The sequence below is a fragment of the Drosophila albomicans genome, chromosome 3, assembly GCF_009650485.2.
Source record: "Drosophila albomicans strain 15112-1751.03 chromosome 3, ASM965048v2, whole genome shotgun sequence".
NCBI lineage: Eukaryota > Metazoa > Arthropoda > Insecta > Diptera > Drosophilidae > Drosophila > Drosophila albomicans.
In genome coordinates, this window is record NC_047629.2 from 16344296 (window position 1) to 16358046 (window position 13751).

Sequence of the window (13751 nt, forward strand, 5' to 3'; positions counted from 1 at the left end):
GCAACGCTTTTCAATTGGCCTTTGGGTTGGGTTTTTTTTTTAGTAGTCTATTACACAAAGTCGGTTAAATCAATGCTGTGATAACGTTTCAATGATCCCAGTCGTGTATGCGGTGATGGACGTAAGCAGATGACACATTCCTCGGTACTGCAAGAGAATCGAGATGGAGATTTCAAATACACACAGAATGGATTCCAATATGATGAAAAAATAATACTTTAATAGTGTATGCAATACTTATATACAAAACGGTATGTTTAACATGTAGGTATGTATAAAAAAACGTAAATCTCGGTGGTATTTTCTAAAACTATAATAATCATTCATAGTGTCCAGTTGGCACGGGACTTGTTGAGGTCAACCTAAAATTGTGGATAAGAAAAACAAAAATAAAAATAGTAATCATAAAGAAATCAATTAAAAAAAAGAAGGAAAATTTTGAAACCACACATCATGCAGTCATTGAGTTAGTTCAAACGAGACGTGGGAAGTTTGTGTTAAGAGGGCGGGGGCGATAATCTGCAGCTACATGATTAGTAGCAGCATTGCGTATACGCACCGTAGACTTTCAGTACGCGAGCGTTGCGAGTAGTCTTTGGATGCGCGATGTCTGAAATGGAAATTAATTTGGTTAAGTGACAACAGCGAGCCACAGCAGCAACAATAACAATAATTACATCAACGAATCAACAAACTGACATTGAACAATAATAATGATGCAATGCTTAAGCCACAATAAAACAATAACGATATTATGAGTACAACGATAAACTTGCTTGCCCACTCACCTACGATTCTTTAATGAACTGCTTCGATGTATACTCCGATTCTCCCGCCATCTAATGAAACGATGCCGCAACGTCTGTCGCACTTCCGAGTTCAGAAAACAATAGAACAATGCCACAAAGAAGCCCTAAGTTAAATTAAAAATGTTAACTAAATTGTAGGTTCACAAAGAAATTCCCTTCTTCTTGCCTGTGTGCTAAGCAGAAAGGCGCGCATGGCCTCGAAGAGATTCCGACTGATACCCTGTTCGGGCCCGGTTAAGACCAGCAGATACGTAATGCCAAAGAGCGGTATTAGCACCAATAGCGCCTTGGATGCTTTGTAATACTGCCGCGTCTCAAGCGTATGAGCCGAACGCAATTTGGTAATCAATACCTGAAGCAAAAAAAGTTTTGATTAGATGATGATACTAAAGAGAATTGAAGAGCAAAGTCAAAGACTTACCCACATGATGCGTATCAAGAAAACTAAATTAGTTAGTATCGCAAATACGGTGGGCCCCTTGAATATCCAATCAATTTGAGATTCAAGCATCCAACTGCATTCAATTTCCAGCTAAATTCATAAATAAGTTATCAATAATTTACACAAGAAGCGGCAACCAGAGGCAAGCCAAAGGCCGAAAGCTGAAAGCTGATGACGCACTTACGCCATTGAAATGCTCATTCTCTCGATGCGGCGCAAATACTTTGGCAATGGACCACACCAATATACAGACAGCGGGACAGCCCCAGCCAATCAAGGCGTAGATAAGAAAGCTAATGTTCTCGCTGGAGAATGTTTGCACCACAAGAGTATAGAGATAGAGGCCTGCGATAGAATAATTAAACTCAAAAATCTATATTTATTTTGTAATCAAATTAGCGAAACTTTTGATTGGCCAGCAAGAATACAGTCGAATAGAGTTGGCAATCTTGAGTGGCTCTTTTATACATTATTTATTTATTTATTTGCTATTATTTGTAACAAATGAATTTCAATTGCTTGATTGCAAACTGTTTGTATTCAATTGTTTTTATTTTGCTTACCCTCCACGAACATCCAGAAAAAGTTAGTCAGATAAAAGTACTGAAACATAATGACCAGCGTAATGCAGCCAGCATGACTAGATCCGGTGGTTATCTAAGCACAAAAGATAGATTAGAAAAAGGACGTAGAGAATAATATAATCACATGCTTACCACTTGCAGAAAGAACGTGAGAATCCACAAGAGTGCAGAGGTGATGTAGGTTAGGAACAGATTCGCATGAATTGTGTTACGCAAACAGCGCAAATCTCTGTAAATTGAAGATTAATACATATCTGAATTTCTAATTCTTTTTAAGTGATACTCACTTGAAGCTTAGGAATATAATGAGAGCCACCACCAATGTGGCAAAACTTATAAAGTAACCGCCAACATAGATATTCGATGGTAGATCGACACTGGCCGAAAATTCAGGAACCACGGGCACTGAGCATCTGGAGTAATTGGAATAATGATTCCAAGTGCCATTCGCATGACAGAATCGCGTTGCATTCTCTGTAAGCAATTGCAGTATTATTTAAAGGTCACACACACATACACATCTTTCAGCCATACACACCTGTTGTGTCATAGTGAACACCCTTGAACTCCTCGAAGCAGGGCAGGATTGCCCAGGTGCCAGCATTTGTGCGGGGCCAGCAGAGAACCGAGTCGAATGACGCGGGACAGTACAAAGTCTGCAGTCCATTGAACAAATATTGCCAAATAAAGAAAGAGGAGGGAGAGAGTCAGAGAGTACACAAAACAAATTTATAAACATAAATAAATTCAATTATTATTTGTTTCCTCAACTTGAGAGCAGAACATTTGGTACGTGCTTTTCTGATAAACATAAGCGGCGCTTAACCGACTTAAAGGCTTTTCTCTTAATGTTATTGGCATTTTAAAAATTATTTATTTATTTATTTAAACAAAAACCTTCTTGGTTTTTTTGTTTTTGTATATTTATAATTATGTTCTTGATTAATTTACTCATAAATCAAGTAAATGTTTATTTGCTTTAAACGTGAAGAAAATTGAAATGTTTTCTTCTTGCTGTTTTATTACTTTTTAATAAATATTATTGATTGCAAATTTGCAAGGTTATTCCCTTATTAATATTTTAAAAAGTATTTATTTAAACAAAAACTTTCTGTGTTTTTTTCTTTTTATTATGTTTATAATTTTTAAATAAATATTATTGAATGCAAATTTGGTTTATAGTATCAAAATTTGTTACCAAGGCTCTTCTCATATTAGTATTTTAAAAAGTATTTATTTAAACAAAAACTTTCTGTGTTTTCTTTGATTTTATAAATTTCCTCATAAATATCGGCATTAGATTTGAACATAATTCTAATATTTTCTTGTGGTTTTTGTGCTTTATAATAATTGATAATTGAATAATAATTATTGAAAGATGAATGTTTATATATTTGTTTAAAAATAATAATAATAAATAACAAATAACAATAATAGTTGAAAAATGTCGTTTAATATAAAGGTTTTTTAGTTAATGATTCTTTTTATTTGCCGTGGATTTTTGTTTAAGAATATTTCTAATTATGTTCCATATTCTTCTCTTTGTAGATCAAATAAATTTGTATTTATTTGCTTTCAACTTGAAGAAAATGCACATGTTTTCCATTGCTTTTATGCTTTGTTTTATAATTGTGAATTATATTTATTATTTAAGACTCCGTTTACTTTTGTTAGAAATTAATTTTTGGTACCATCGAATTTGAATGTGAGAAAAGTTTTAAAGCATAATAAAATCTACTCTATAAATTATTCAATTTTTAAAATTTGCAATTAATTAATAATTTTCTAATTTTATTTTTCGCAATTTTTATTTTTGCAACACCTTTAAAATTATTGTTTATTTCATTTTCATTACCATTCGATTATTTGTTATATTTTGTCATATTTTTTGCATTTATTTGTTAGATTATTTAATTCACATAACAATTGACTAGACGCTGCACCGCATTGTAACCAAGTGTGTAAAATATGAGTGTTATCAATTTAATTTATAATTTTTAATATCTTTATAGTAGCACATAATGCATGATGACAATGGTTTTTCCCATTGTCTAGCTCACTTCATTTGCCACTGATAGCCATAAATATAATTGGACATTGTTTGCTAAAATATTAAATGCAAGCGCCAAGCACGTGCTAGTTGAATGACTCAACAATGATTCAAATTTATATTCATATTCATATTCATGCAAAAATAACTTGAAGATGCTCTTGAATTCTGTCTGACTGCCACTTCAAGATGAATTAAATGCAGATTAAAGAACTCACCGTGCTGTGCTGTGAGTCGGAGACTTTGTCTGCCTGATGCTTGCACTGCTCTTCGAGGGTGCGATTGATGGGGGGTAGTAGGAGGGGATCACCGCTGTGCGATGGCTGCTGGGCGCCAATTAGTGCGCTGGCTCGCTGCAGCATGTCCAACGAGAAGTTGGCAAATATATTGGCACTATTCTCAGCTGGATTCTCATCCAGCATCTCTACCAAAGCCCGCAAATCGTCGTCAGCCATTTGCCAAAGGAATGTTGTAACGTTGTAGTAATTAACTTGTGTATGTGTGTCTCTGTGTGTGTGCTGTTTGATTATTCTCTTTCAGCCTGTTATCATGTAATGTTGTGTGTCACAATGTTGCATTGATGCGTTGCACATTTGCTGCTGTTCTTCTTCCTTCCAAGTAAACGACGCACTTTTTATGGCACACTTCCTCGCACTTGCACTCGGTCTCGCACTCTTCGCTCGTCGTGTATGGCCAACGGGGCACATGTCAACGGGACGTCATCTGTGTGTGAGCTGTGGAGTGTGGACAGGCTACGGCTGCCGCTGAACTCGAGACACACTTTCGCATTCCCTCTGCGAAGCGACGCGACGCGACGAGCGACACGATGCGCTGCGCAATTAAACGGATCACCTCAGACACAAGACACAAATTGCGCAAATATGTGTATGCTGACAAGCTGGAAATGGAATGAACAAAAAAAATGTTAAATGTGAAAGAAATGCTCCGTATCTTTTTGGGCTCTTTATCTGATATCAACTTGTTCACGCAATGTCCAAGCCCCGAAAAATAAATAATATACAAAATATACCTAGCCCAGCAAAACTCGCAATTCCGCACCCGAAAAAGCGTCTTGCAAGGTCGCTAGGCCCCCAGTTGGCAGAAGATATATAGTAGTGCTCATAGACTGCTCAAATATATATCGCACATATCTAGATATGCCGCTGAGTTGTGCCAGATACTCGCACTCACATTCGCATTCGCATATAGGAGAACTTACTCTAAAAAGAAATCTGTACAAATAATACATGCTTAAATCACGTGGCAATCCCGCTCCCTTCGGCGCTTTTGTATACTAGTGCTTGTGTTTGCATTTGTGTTTGTGTTTGTGTAGATAATATGCAGATAAATAATAAACAACAATCTTTATGGCCTCTACACTTTTGGGGCGGGGTTACTGTGTTAACTGTCAGTCACTGGCAGTGGAAATGGAAATGGCAATGGAACAAGCAACAAGCAACAAGCCCCAAATACGCTTCGATTACAATTGTTAATTGCCAATCGTTGATTACCTGATCCACATTTTCAATCTGTCTGTTAACAGGCGGTGCAATAAAACACCGTCTGATTATTTACCATGTGTATCAAATAATCACGTAATTTACATAGACGTAGACAATCATCAGAATGTATTGTATAATTAAAAGGTGCGGAAAAGCAAGGTTCATCATATGCCTCCGAAGGGGAAATATTTCGCTTGAATTTTATTTTATTGGAAACAACATAAAATGAACATTTTTTGTTTACTCTTCACATGTCAATAAAATCTATATTTATAATAATAATAATAAACAAAGTGTGCTCAGAATTTATTTTGGTCCAATTTATGATGATGTGAATTCTAAAAACAAATTGAAAGATGTCGACTAAATTTAACTATCAGCTGTCGAAAATGTGCGTCGATCAACTCAGTCAAATAATTGCGCATACGCACTGTAAGCCAGGAAGTTGGTGTCGGAAATATCTCAGCTATTATTTACGCATCATACAATCTGCTTCACTTTCAGTTTCTATTGCTCAAAGGAGCTATAAAGATAAATCTACAGAGCGTCGTTTACAATTATTACGTATACGCACTGGATGTCAGTAGTTATTATACAAGTTTATGAAATTGATAATGCTAGCGACTTCTATTACTTTTATTTCGAGCATGTTAATTATTAGTGTATGCCCTTGGGAAGGTGTTTCTTACTTTTATTCAGCGAAGAACTATCTAGATAACCGGCACATTCGCATTACGCATACGCAGCGTATGCACCAGTTTACCTCTGTTGTTCGACTTTCGCTGTTATCGCTGGAAATTGTGATTCGTCACTGTCAACATTTTGCACTTTAAAATTTCATTCGGACAATCATTATCTATTCTATCTACGTATATCCAAGTCGAGAGCGAATGACCGAAAAAACTACAATGTGATATTTTGCCAACATTCTGATTAAAAGCTGCTTCAGGTGGGTAATAATTATACGAGTTTGAGTGCGTACTTAATTATACATATATACGAGTGTGTCTGTGTGTGTGTGTTCGTTTCTTATTTTTATTTACACTTGGCAACGACATTGACTCAAACGTGAGGACAAAAGCTGAACTGAAGCTGACTGAAGGCAGGCAAAAGAACAACAAAAACGAGAGTAGAACAAATAAGAGTTTCGCTTTTCTGCGAGGGTCTTCGCTGCTGTATACGGTGATTAAAACAAAGAGTGTCAAGTTATTTATTAATGAATAAATACCAGCCAAACACACTCCAACACACGCACACACACAGTTTGTCATTGTCAAACTGAAAGTACTTGCAAGTCTATATAGTATATACATATATATGTATATGTATGTATGTGTGTGTACTTGCTTCTGTTTTATGTTGATGTTGATGATGTTCTCAGGGCGGAGCTCATGTCAAAGGGCGCATGTCGAAATATCAAAGCTGTTGTTTGTGCTTTCGTTTCGTTCAACATGCTCGTTAAACAAGGTAATGATGCTACAGAAAAGTCAAACCAACAACAGCAAACAAACGTCACCAGCGTTAATGAGAATGTCAGAATTAAAGATGTGCTCTGCAAACGGGCAAAATCAATTGTCAAAGAGATTGATGAGCTTCTGCTGATTATTTGCTGTAGTTGTTTGTGCTTGGTGGCAAACCAAATATAAATGTGTTTAATGAAAACGGATGCCAAATCAAATTTGCATCCATCTAAATACGCAAAATGGTCAAGCATATTATTGACTAATGCTAATATTTGCTGCTCTCCCTTGGGCCACTTGACTTTGATCTTGGTGAAGTTCCAAAAATAGCCATGAATTATTTATGGCGAGATGGTGGCTCAGAGGGTCATGCATCTCGAGCATTTCCTGGCAACTTTGGAGGCAATGAAGAAGTCACACAGACAGACGGACAGACGGACAAGTGCCACCACCAAGTGGCGCATGCCGTGCTCAAATATTTGGCTGCCTGCGATTTATTTATGGTGATGGTGGCAAACAAACGCAATATTTGCACCGGGTGCGTTAGATTATGACTTGTATATGCTCTTTGTTTCTCTCTCTCTCTCTCTCTCTCTTGAGTCTCTGCCTGTTGCTTTTGCTTTGTGGTTAGAGCTGTTTGTGGCCCTGTTGTGCTTCGAATTCCATTAAAGAAGCGGCTAATTTGCCTACTAATGCGCACAATTAGCAGCTAAAGCTAAAGCCAAATAAACAGACAGTCTCAGCTGCTGGTTGTTCAATGTAAATAATGCAAAAATTATTCTTGCGTTGCAACGCCGCGTATACTTTATATTTATATTTATATTTACCAGATCGCCGCCGTTGCTGCCGTTGCTGCTGCTTCTTGCGATCTATAATTGATTTATTAAGTATCGAAACAAATGGAAAAACCAAAAATTCAATCGAAAATTATATTCTATATACATTGTGCATATATGTATGTATATACAAATGTATGTGATAATCGCTGTAAGTTTTATGGGGCATGAAGGCATATGGGAGAGCTGTATAATGCGGGGAGCTTACGATAAAGAACGCTTCGCTATCATATGAGACCCAATCAATTATATGTCTTTTTGTGGCTATTAACGGCCAATGTGCTGCCATATGTGTGTATAGAGTCGTATATAGTCAGAGTCTATGTCAACTGCAGGCGTGATAAAAGCCACGTAAAAACACACACACACACACAACTCACACGCAGAGACCCCCCACACACACGCACACACACACTCTCTCGCACAGACCACAATGAGTACACAGAATTTTATGAATGAATGCATGAAGCGTTGCCCATCAGATGCGATGCGATGCGATGTGATGGCAATTGCTAAAGCTGAAAGCTGGAGCTGGAAAAAAGGGCGCAAATCAAAAGCCAGATGCAGTCAGGCGCTATGATGATCGATATTTATGGACGCCGGAAAGCAAATAAATAGCTTGTTTGCACACAGACACACACACACACACATACGCTGGACTGGACTGGACTGGACAGGCGACTGTCCAGGCATTGTGCCTTCCTGCCTTTGCTGCCTTCCTCAATGCTTTGTCCATTGCCAATTGCCAATTGGCAATTGCGAGGTCAAAACAGACAAACAACGTTAAGCCAAACAAACACATGCTGTGCTCCTGTGTGTGTGTCTGTGTATTTGCTTTTATAGCCACAAGTTTACAAATTAAAAGAGCAGCAGCACAAACTAAATGCTTTAACTTCATGTGGCGCACGTGTCGTATGTGCAACGTCGCAGTAGAAAACGAATTAATTTCATATGCGACAACAGCATAAGAAATCTTTAAAAAAAAATACGCTTTGAACTTGCCAAAAGAAAAAACCTGTCGACCTCTGTTCGGAGCATCTTAGCGTGTAAAGTTGTTTTATGCGCAACGAAAAACGCACAAAATAAATAAAGGAAGTGGAAAAAAGTGCGGGCGAAGCAAAAAATTTCATTTGCAATTATTATATAAATTTCAGAAGAATAAATTAAAGAAGAAGCTGCAGACATTTTATGGCCTGCTGACTGCTCACACACACACACACGCATACACGCACACACATACTCGTTTCAATACTGAAGTCAAAGTTGAATCCTCCCGCCACCCAGCAAAAAAGAAAAAAAAGGAATCCATAAACAAACTGAAATTTCTTGAACAAAGTTTTGTGTGTTTTATTTCAGTCGTAATACTTGTGTGGGCACTTGACTTCGTCTTGTTGTTGTTGTTTATCCGGTGTGTGTGTGTGTGAGTGTGTTTGTATGTGTGGGCCGAGTGTAAGCTCTTGTCGCCTGAGCAACGACTTCAATTTCGAGCTATTAACCGTGACGCAGCTAATGGAGTATCAATTAGTTAACTAAGGGGCGTTCGCTTCGAAGCTCGAACATGACAACTGCACTTCAGTTGGCAATTGGCAACTTTTCCAGCTACTATGTACCTCTAAAAGTGTTTGAACTGATTGCACTTCAGACCAAAGTGAATTGCAGTTAACGAGCACTTCCAGCACAGTGAAGGCCAACTAAAATGGGCACTAACATCGAGTGAACACGGCTTGAGTGTAGCACAAACAATCGAGCTTAGAATGTAATCATTAAGTAATCTCATCTTATTTTAAACTCCATTTTCTAAGCAACATATTAAAGCTTATCGGAGTGGAACGAGCTTTCAAAGCGCAGCTAAGGATGTTTTATCTAGTTCAAGGAGTTGCGCCCTGAGGGAACTGTGAGTTCATTTTGCATTTGCCTTATTTGCTGTATTCAAATGTAAGTAAATGAAACATATACGAATATATATATTGTTTATAAAAAAGAGTGTGTAAAACTCTCTTACATTTCTCACCCCCGCAACTCGTAGGGAAAAGTATAAAATGCAGGAAAGTATGTAACAGGCCGAAGGAGTAATCTTTAACCCCTTAAAGTATATATTCTTGATCAGCGTCAACAGTCGAGACAATGTAGCCATGTCTGTCTGTCCGTATGAACATCTAGATTCCAAAGACTATATGGGATAGACCTATAATTATTTTCGACAGCACTTGTTATTGGTAAACGCACATGGATTGTGCTTTAGATTTTCGCCGAAATTAATAATAAAGCTTTGATATATTTTATATATATATATACTATACATAGCCTTCGGTATTAATTATTGTCGTTTTATTAAGCTGGTATATTTTCAGATTAATACCACGCTGTTTTGCTTTTATTAAAAATGGGTAGCGTGAATCTCACAGTCAAGCACCCTCAACTCTAGCTGTATGTTACATTATTGGTTTTTAATTTGTATTTCGTTTATGTTATGAAGTTATCTAAATTATTAATTGTTATTATTATTATATACACACATTCTTTATGAAATGGTGCAAATCTTTTGTACCTTTTATAGTTCAAAATCTAAGAAATATTTTATTAACCATTTAAAACAAATACTACTGTGGGCAAAAAGTAGTAAGACTTTTTAATTTATATTTCGTGCGGAAATCCATTCGCCGAAATATTTTGTTTCTAGGTTGGCAAGACTGTCAGTAACTTCTATGCCAAATATCACTTGAAAATAATCATTAGTGTTTAATATATGCTTGTTTTTCTGAAGTACAAAAAGTGCATTCGGCGATTTTTACAATGAGTGAAATTATTCACCAAAGAAGTTCCATTAAATTTTGTGGGCGGAATCAAATTTCGGGTGCCGAAATGTTCCAAAATGTTGCAAATGGCCTTCGGTGATTCTACCAAGTCACAAAAAAATGTTTATAAGTGGTAAAAAGACTTCAAGGAGGGTCAACAAAGAGCACGTCAAAGTCGTTCAAAAATCAAGGTCATGATGACAGTTTTTTCGATTTTCGTGGTATTGCGCACTATGAATTCCTTCCATCCGGCCAAAATGTTAATAAGGACTATTATTTGAACGTTATGCGTCGTTTGCGTGAAGAAATTCTTCTAAAAAGACCAAAATTATAGATCAACAACTGTTGGTTATTGCATCATGATAATGCACCGTCGCATACTGCATTGATTCTTAGTGAGTTTTTTGCCAAAAATTCAACCAATATCGTTCCACAACCACCGTTTCTGCTTTTTTAGCTCCGTGTGACTTCTGGCTGTTCAGAAAACTCAAACGATCGCTCCGGGGAAACCGTTTTGAGTCAATTGAAACGAAAATCGCTACGCGCATTGAAGGCTATTCCGGAAATCTACTTTAACAACTATTTCGAGGATTGGAAAAAACGTTTGCGAAAGTGTATTGTGGCCGTGGGGGATTACTTTGAGGGGGACGAAATAGATTTGGCCGAATAAATAAAGAATTTTAAAATTACGAACAAAGTCTTACTACTTTTTGCCCACAGTATTATGTAAATAATTCCAAATTGAATCATTGACAGTCTTATTTTTTCAAGCTATCATCTAATTGCAACTAATACAACTCGGCTGACATCTAATTGCAACTAATGTAATGTAATTACAAGTTCGACTGTGTTCACTCAAATCAATTGCAAAATAATATAGCATGCTATGAATCTGAAGCCAGACATATCATTATTATGGGGGGGTTAAAACCCTCGAAAACGTTCGTAAAGAGTTTAATGTTTATTTAAATAATTTACATGGCAACTTCACGAATTTATTCACTTACTTACAATATGCAATAAGCACTGTACTGAACTGTACTTAAATGTTTATATATTGATATTTTGTGGAGGGTAACTTGCAGTCGAGACGAATGCTGGCCTTCGACTTTTCAATTATTTTTATGTTTTTTTTTTTGTATTTTGTTTTTGTTCTTACTTTATTTTTATTATTAGTGTTGGGGTTGTTGTGTGTATTTCTGCTCTTGTCTATTTTTTATTTTATGTTTATTTTCAGCCAGTGTTCTGGAGGCAAATGAACGCACTGCAAATTGTAACAATGTTTATATTTGGTCAACAACAAAAGCAACAAACAACAGACAGAAACTGCAATCTAACGGCTGTGATCTGGCCGATACAATAGATAAATAATTTATATACATATGTGTAATTGAATGAGTAAGAAGAATAATGCAGAATTCGTGGAATTTAAAAAGGATTTCAGATCGAGGGCTGACAAACAGCATGAATGCGAATACAAGTGAATCAACGGATCAACATGATCACAGAGAGCAAAGATCTTGAAATTGTTTATGCTCGCTTGTTGTGTGTGTGTGTGAGTTTTTTTTCTCAATTTATTCAAGCGCTAAGCACACATATTTAGTCGCAATCAAATGCTTATTCTCCAATTTAATAGTCTCATTGTGTGCCAATGGAGCGAGCTGCTAAGTGATCAGCCCCCCTGCCTCGGAATTCGCTACGCTTAAGAAAAGATCATTTTTATCGGCTCAGCTTATTTGCGCATCGTGTTATGCAGACTATATCCAGCATTGTGGCAATTTATTTTCATCGTTGTTTTTCTTTCTTTTCTTTTCTTTTCTTTTCTTTTCTTTTCTGTTGTTGTTGTTGTTGCTGTTGATTTTGTTGTTGGCTCTTGCTCTTTTTTTATAATTTAAGTGTGAAACCAGTCACATACGAGAGAGAAGAGTCAGAAGTCAGAAGCGTGTCGTGGGTGCAACAAATGTTGAAATTATCGTCTCACCCATCTCACTTGGACGTGAAAGCGACGACGACGACGTCGACGACGACTTCTAACATAACATACACATGGCCCTGGCCGTAGTCGAGTGTCAGTTTTGCCATCGTTTTGAATGTTTATCGTCTTTATCATTTTTATTACTCAAGTCACACATACGCACATTTCACATTTGTTGATCACACGCAAGCTATTTAATTCTTGATTATAGATAATAAATGCAAAAAATTATAAAAACCCATTTTGAATATGTACCTAAAGTAACGAATTTTCCAAATACAAATAATCAAATGGCCTTCGGCAATGTCTCAATTTGTTTGCTGTTGTTCCTTTTCCTCTTGTTGTTGTTTGATATTGTTGATGTTGCTGTTGTTGTTGTTGTTGTTGTTATTATTGCTGCGGTTATTTAGATTCTATAAATTTATTAAGATTGCGGAGGCTGCGACAACACACACGACAACGAAACGACGTATCTCTCGCTGTAGAGATAATGAATCAAAACCCGACGGCGTCGTGCTAAATTCACGTCTAATAACGGCAAATGACAGCGCTAAACTACGACCGGGAGGAGAGCTTTTGCCCAGCGTTGTCTTGCCTGCCAACGCTTGGCGCGCGAGCGAGTGAGAGAGACAACGAGAGCAAAGTCCCCCCCCAACACAAACACAACGCAAAACAACAAAACAACAGCAAGAGCAACAGTTACACAGACGACGCCCACAAACAACACAGGATACTTTGGACCACGCGTCGCATCGCTTGCGGCAACTTGTAGCTATGGCCACCTGCGAATGTGTTTGTGTGTGTGTGTGTGTGTGTGCTTGCGTGCGTAAACACAGCCGAGAGAGCAAAGAGAGCGTAAGAGCAAGAGAGAGTGTACAATGGAGTAAAAGAGCTTTCGCTTCGGTGAGACCGGCATTCTTGTCGTTGTTTGCACACTTGCATTTGCATTCAATTGGCACTCGGGCGATAGCAAGACGATTTCGACGTTGTCGCTGCCGTTTGTCGCTTTGACTGCGCGCTTACCTGTCAACTGCAATTGACAATCAATTTGAATGGGCCGTTAAATACATTTTATTTCTAAGGAAAACATATCAACACTGTGTTGATTTAACACCCTGCGATAAGTGCGTATCAATGGGCATATCACTGGAATGTTTTGTTTTGATAATTTCTTAATATATGCAATATATTTGAAGTGTTATTTATTATATTGATTATTTGGACATTCCAAAATACATAATATTTGTACATAATATTGGTTGTAAATATTTCGATAATAAAAAGTGCAGTTTTAAAAA

The 13751-nt window shown here is 37.1% G+C and overlaps 1 protein-coding gene across 7 annotated transcripts; it reads right to left on the reverse strand.

The window, feature by feature from the left end:
- Position 1: 1 nt before the first annotated feature.
- LOC117571904 (diuretic hormone receptor) lies at positions 2 to 12997 on the reverse strand. Of its 7 annotated transcripts, none has more exons than XR_004572484.2 (13): positions 12709 to 12997; positions 4104 to 4783; positions 2374 to 2491; positions 2123 to 2309; positions 1968 to 2064; positions 1815 to 1908; positions 1436 to 1596; positions 1231 to 1341; positions 976 to 1161; positions 789 to 913; positions 560 to 610; positions 218 to 362; positions 2 to 147 (listed from the first exon to the last, which is right to left on the reverse strand). XR_004572484.2 is itself a non-coding variant. In XM_052004566.1 (13 exons), the coding sequence occupies exons 3-13, from the start codon at positions 4338 to 4340 to the stop codon at positions 51 to 53; spliced, it is 1464 nt and encodes a 487-aa protein (XP_051860526.1). In that variant the 5' UTR covers positions 4341 to 4783; positions 7675 to 7716; positions 12709 to 12997; the 3' UTR covers positions 2 to 50. The 7 variants fall into 7 exon arrangements, 6 of the variants coding, with proteins under 6 accessions (XP_051860526.1, XP_034110267.1, XP_034110271.1 ...); XM_052004566.1 differs by lacking the exon at positions 218 to 362 and adding an exon at positions 7675 to 7716; XM_034254376.2 differs by lacking the exon at positions 218 to 362.
- Positions 12998 to 13751: the final 754 nt, after the last annotated feature.